Source organism: Protobothrops mucrosquamatus, unplaced genomic scaffold (assembly GCF_001527695.2).
Source record: "Protobothrops mucrosquamatus isolate PMUCROS unplaced genomic scaffold, P.Mucros_1.0 scaffold1803, whole genome shotgun sequence".
In the NCBI taxonomy this organism is placed as follows: Eukaryota; Metazoa; Chordata; class Lepidosauria; order Squamata; family Viperidae; genus Protobothrops; species Protobothrops mucrosquamatus.
Window position 1 is genome coordinate 398,837 of NW_015387940.1, and position 6,000 is coordinate 404,836.

Genomic DNA, 6,000 nt, shown 5'->3' on the forward strand with positions numbered 1-6,000 from the left:
AATTGCGTTGCTGTAAAAGGAAGAATAGGTGAGCAGTTTTTGTTGCAAAAATACCTTGGTCATAGAGAAAAGCATGATAGACCACAGGAATCCTGGGAAATTGTGAAGAAGCCTGCAACCGATTCTCAAAAAGCCATTTTGACGTTCCAATTTCATGAACTAGGCCAGGGGTAGGCAACCTTGGCTCTTTTATGACTCGTGGACTTCAACTCCCAGAATTCCTGAGCCAGCATGGCTCAGCTTGGAAACCTCCCTTTCCCCTCAGCATGGCTGGCTCAGGAATTCTGGGAGGTGAAGTCCACAAGTTATAAAAGAGCCAAGGTTCCCCACCCCTGAATTAGACCCTTCACCTGATGGGTCAACTGCAGAAGCCATGTTTGAAACATTGTATTTGAAGGCCCTGACAGTCTCCTCCCCTTTCATATAATTCCTTCCTGTCTGGGAAACCTGACATTTAGATCATGTGACCACAGGGATGCTGCAATGATTGTAAGCATGAAAAACCGTCGTAAGTCACCTTTTTAAGTGCCATTTGAAGGGTCACTGAGTGGTTGCAAATCAAGTTATAAGAGGTTATACCTCTTTTAAATGTTCCTTTAACAGACATATATATATCATCTGTTGGAGAAAGGCTATTGATGTCTCAAATGTTTCTTTTCACAATTTAGCATTTCTTGGTTTGAGGCACAACGTATAGTTTATTAGTGAAATAACAGTTCTGAAGAGGTTTTTAAAAACCTATGATTAAAATGAATGTAAAATTTGTCTATAGCTATAGAAGTGGAACAGTGGGAATTCCAATGCAAAATATATTGCATGTACTTCAAATTTCAAAAATCTACTTTGAGTGACTTGGTGTAAGACACTTTATTACTGGTATATTACTCCATTCTTGGTTGCCAAGATGAGTATCTTTTTCTATAAAATGCTGCAAACGCATTGAATAAATGGATCCTTCCTTATGTGCTGCAAAGCTCAACAATAATAGGAAAATAATTTATCATAGAGTGAAAGAAATGTTGAACGTTTTAATTCCATTTGACCCTGATACACTCTTATTAAAACTTTACCAAAACATGTATTTCTTACTACTAAACTGAGATTGTGTATGTTAATAGCTGCAAGAATTCTATATGATTCTATTAGAAAATATTTTGATCCTCTCTGTGGCCTTTCTTGAGTTACAGCAGGGGGCTTTAGAGTACAATTACCTAAAAACCCATCATGTTTTAATGACCAATGTGAAAGTCACCTTCCATATGATAGAGTCGATATAAGAAGTGCCTCCAACATAATCCCACACTGCAGTGTGGTTGTTATTTAGGACATCAGTTCCCCTTTACCTGTTTTCCTTTTTCTTTCAGTGGGTCAGCCTCTTTCCCCCAATTTCTGCAATATGCCCTCCTTTGAAGGAGGAAGCAGCTCCCTACTAATCAGGACTGCTAAGGAGGTCGACTCTACATTTTATTTATTTTTAAAATTTATAGGTAGCCGCCTATCTTACCTCAAGGTAACTCTGGACAGATTTGAGAAGCTTAAAACAAGGACGGATAGACTAAGTTGGGAGATCTACTTTGGTTTTCTTTTATTAGAAAAAGAAAATTGCAAAAGATTTACAAAGCGGGCTTAAATGAATTTCAAGTTTCAAGTCCCAGAACACTGTCCTTCCAATTCCTGGTTTGCTTTTCTTCCTTTCTTCTGCCACTGCAGGGGCTGGCAGAACTTCAGCAGTGTATCTCTCCCTGCAGGGAGAACCTGTCGTTCTACCTGTGCTACCTGAGCCCCAGCCGATGGCTTTGCGGCAGCCTCAACAGGCGTAGGATTTGTCTCCCATGTGCATCTTCTCGTGCCTGATGAGATGCGACTTCTGCCGGAAGGTTTTCCCGCAGACGCAGCAGGCGTAGGGCTTCTCTCCCGTGTGCGTTCGCTCGTGTTGGCTCAGGCTGGACTTGAAGCAGAAGCCTTTGCCGCACAACGGGCACCTGTACGGTTTCTCACCCGTGTGAATTCTTTGGTGTTTGATAAGCTTAGAGCTCTCCTTGAAGGACTTCCCGCAGTCCGAGCAAATGTAGGGCTTCTCTTCCGAATGGGACCTCTTGTGTTTAATAAGACTCGAACGGTTATTGAAACGTTTCCCGCAGACCAAACACTTAAACGGTTTCTCCCCGGTGTGGATGATTTTATGAGCCATCAGCCACGAGCTCTGGCTGAAGCACTTGCCGCAATCCGAACAGGCGTAAGGTTTCTCCCCCGTGTGGGTCCTCTCGTGCGCCAGGAGGTTGGCTTTGCGGTTGAAGCTCTTCCCGCAGTCCGAGCACTGGTAGGGTTTCTCTCCCGTGTGAGTCCTCTCGTGCGTAATGATGTGGGAACTCTGGCTGAAGCTTTTCCCACACACCGAGCACTTGTAGGGTTTTTCTCCTGTGTGGGTCCTCTCGTGTTTGACCAGATAGGAGCGCTGCTTGAAACTTTCCCCACAGAATGAGCACTTGTAGGGCTTCTCTCTAACCGTGGATTTCTGGTCGTTAAAGGAGTCTGGGATGCTGCTGGTACAGCCTGGGCCTTTTCCACAAAAGGAAGCTGTTTCTACTGCGGCTTCCGAATGGCTCCGGAGGAGCTGGTATCTATAGGGTCCTTTGAGTATGTACAAGAGGAGGTCGTTTAGGGGTAACTTAAGGTATATCAGTCCGGCGTGGTAGGTCGTCCAGCGGTGAAGCCCGAGACAGTGAAGGGGCAACGGACGTCCTTAATTTTTTTTTTTTCGGTTACCCTAGTGTCCTCATACTTTCTACGGTATAGGGTCACCACCCGAACCTATGGCACGGGTGCCAGAAGTGGCACTCAGAGCGCTCTCTGTGGGCACACGTGCCATCGCCCCAGTCCTAGGCCTTCATCTGGGTTTTATAAAACCTTTTCGCTTTAGGCCTCCGCCACCGTGTGCAAAAAAAAAAAGATTCAATCAGTCAATTTCAACTTCTCGCGGAAAAAAAAAAGATCTTGCAAAGTTGGAATTGATTGATTGAACTTTTTAGTCCCACCCAGTCTGCCGTTACCACCGCAGCCACGCCCAGCCAATGGGCCACACCCACCCAATGAGCCACACCCACCTGGCACCTGACGATGCATAAGTGGGTTTTGGGTTGCAGTTTGGGCACTTGGGTCTCTAAAAGGTTCGCCATCACTGCCATATCCCGTTGGGTTTGTCTGTTCAATGGCTATTTCCACATGCAACGCAAGTCAGTGAGGGAGCCGGGGCGTTACGTGAAGCAGCTAATCCAACAAGCACTAGAGCAGCAACTCTCAATGTTAGCAACTTTAAGATAGGTGGACTTCAACTCCCAGAATTCCCCAGCCAGCATTCCCAAAAGCTGCCCAATCCAAACGTAAGACACCCTTGAAAGGGTTGGTGACTCTGGGATACAGGTAGTCCTTGACTTGCAGCCGTTTGTTTAGTGACCAAAATTACAACACTGAAAAAAGTGTCTTACGACTTAACAACCACTGTTTGGCAACTGATTCATGACGGTTGCAGTGTCCCGGGGTCATGTGATCATCTTTTGCGACCCGGGGTCATGTGATCATCTTTTGCAAGTGACTCTGGCTTCCCCATTGATGATTGCTTGGGACACCGCAATCGTCATAAACGGGAGCCGGTTGCCAAGTGTCTGAATTTTGATCATGTGATCATGCTGCAATGGTCGTAAGTATGAAAAACGGTCATAAGTCACTTTTTTCATTGTCGTCGTAACTTCGAACGGTCACTAAATGGACCGCTGTAAATCGAGGACTACCTGTACTGAAGTAAGAAGTAGTTCCCAGGGCACAGTCAGCCTGGGCGTGAAATGAGCAAGACATTCCCTCTTATTCTTAAGGGTCTTGGACCAGCTGCCCAAATTCTCTTACCCAGCAAGCTGGCATTTTCATCCTCTTCCGGGACGGCCTCCATGAGGAGCTGGATCTTCACAGACTCACGAGAGAATGTTGTCCGTCTTAGCAGAAGCGGCTGTCTCTTTCTCCACTGCCCAATGCCTAGAAGAAAAATGAGAATACCATGAAGAGACGCATATCGATTTCTGCCCAGTCCTGCTAGGTGGAACTCAAAGCAGCCGCACCATAATCACATGGCAGGAACTAGAACCAAATTTCTCTTAATATTTTTCAGATCATTTTTCTTTAAAAAAATATATCTCTATTTCTAATGCTTCTGCTTTTCCATTCCAGAATCAAATCTGAAGGCATTTAAAGATCCCTAAGAACACAGTAGTGCCTAAGATGCACTGGTGCTGTTATTTATATATTGTTTAAAGCAGTGTTTCTCAACCTTGTGTGAACTTAACTCACAGCATTCTCCCACCAGCATGGCTGCTGGGGAATTCTGGGAGCTGAAGTCCACACATCTTAAAAGTCGTCAAGGTTGAGAAGGACTGGTTTAAAGTATAACCATGATTGCAACACTGAAGACCTTTAGCTGACAGGCAAAACTTACTATATAAACATTAAGTTTCAAAAGAACATCAGCAGTCAGCATCACACCTTCTGCTTTTCTTCACCATCCTAGGAACACTTGAACCACCCTTCCAACTCAGCAGTGTCTCCTTTTCTTGCACTTTCCACATTTTTTTTTTCCTTTAGCAAGCGGCCCCTGCAGGAATTCTCTATTGCTGTGACAATCAGACGGGGACAAAATGGCAGGTGCAGCCTTGTGACGCAAGCCCTGCCTCCTTTGAACGAGCATTACCATTGGATGCACAATGCAAAAGGGGCGGGGTTCGGACTGCAATGCCACGCTTGCAGAGTTGATGCACGTTTCCCCCCTTCTGTGCAGGTAGTCCTCAACTTATGACCACAATGGAGCCCAAAATTTTTGTTGCTGAGCGAGACGTTTGTTAAGTGAATTTTACCTGATTTTTACGATCTTTCTTGCCACAGTTGTTAAGTGAATCGCTGCAGCTGTTCATAACATGGTTGTTAAGTGAATCTGGCTTTTTCATTGACCTTGCTTGTCAGGTCGCAAAAGGTGATCACATGACCCCCAGGGACACTGCAATGGTCATAAATCAATTGTCAAGCATCCAAACATGTGACAAAGGGTCATAAGTCATTTTTTTCAGTATCATTGTAACTTTGAATAGTCACTCAATGAACTGTTGTAAGTCGAGGACTACCTGTTCTCCTTACAAAATTGGGGGTCACCCTTCTTATTCAACTGCTGACTGGCATCAAACTCTCCTTTGAAGAACATGTTTCAGTTTGGGGGGGGGGAAGGAACCACCAAATAACTTCATGATTATTTAAACCTGGACGACATCCAGATTTTTTTTTTCCCTGCTCCTCTGATTTCTCTGTTGTTCCAAGCCCAGCAACTTCCACCTTTAGTTTGGGCTCCCTTTCCTAAGCTAGAATGAAATTTCCTATTAGCCTGGGCTTTGGGGTGGGTTTCACAAGCTTGGATACAAAAAGAAGGTGTGCAGAGCAGAGTCACAAAGATGATAAAAGTGCTGGGAAGCTAAATCACATGATGATCATGATCATGATGATCATAATAATAATAATAATAATAATAATAATAATAATAATAATAATAATAATAATAATAATAATAATAATAATAATAAGAAGAAGAAGAAGAAGAAGAAGAAGAAGAAGAAGAAGAAGAAGAAGAAGAAGAAGAAGAAGTAGTAGTAGTAGTAGTAGTAGTAGTAGTAGTAGTAGTAGTAGTAGTAGTAGTAGTAGTAGTTGGAAGGGACCTTGGAGGTCATCTAGTCCAACCCCCTGCTCAGGCAGGAAACCCTATACCATTTCAAACAAATGGCTGTCCAGTCTCTTCTTAAAAACTTCCAGTGTTGGAGCATTCACCGCTTCTGGAGGCAGGTTGTTCCACTGGTTAATTGTTCTAACTGTCAGGAAGTTTCTCCTTAGTTCTAGGTTGCTTCTCTCCTTGATTAGTTTCCATCCGTTGCTTCTTGTCCTGCCTTCAGGCGCTTTGGAGAATAGCTTGACTCC

General features: G+C 44.1%; 1 protein-coding gene across 1 annotated transcript; it reads right to left on the minus strand.

Annotated features, from left to right (window-relative positions):
* Positions 1-1,570: 1,570 nt before the first annotated feature.
* On the minus strand, positions 1,571-5,239 carry LOC107294027 (zinc finger protein 239-like). Its single transcript, XM_015823230.1, has 3 exons — positions 5,176-5,239; positions 3,901-4,026; positions 1,571-2,631 (listed from the first exon to the last, which is right to left on the minus strand). The coding sequence occupies exons 1-3, from the start codon at positions 5,237-5,239 to the stop codon at positions 1,808-1,810; spliced, it is 1,014 nt and encodes a 337-aa protein (XP_015678716.1). The 3' UTR covers positions 1,571-1,807.
* Between the last annotated feature and the right edge of the window lie 761 nt (positions 5,240-6,000).

Bases quoted from the DNA above. Each gene is read 5' to 3' on its own strand.
- LOC107294027 (XM_015823230.1), bottom strand. From the start codon at position 5,239: ATGTTCTTCAAAGGAGAGTTTGATGCCAGTCAGCAGTTGAATAAGAAG. The intron at 4,027-5,175 runs GTAAGGAGAACA...TTTTTCTTCTAG, and splicing joins GAAGGGTGACCCCCAATTTT to GCATTGGGCAGTGGAGAAAG. The intron at 2,632-3,900 runs GTAAGAGAATTT...ACATACTCAAAG, and splicing joins TGAAAATGCCAGCTTGCTGG to GACCCTATAGATACCAGCTC.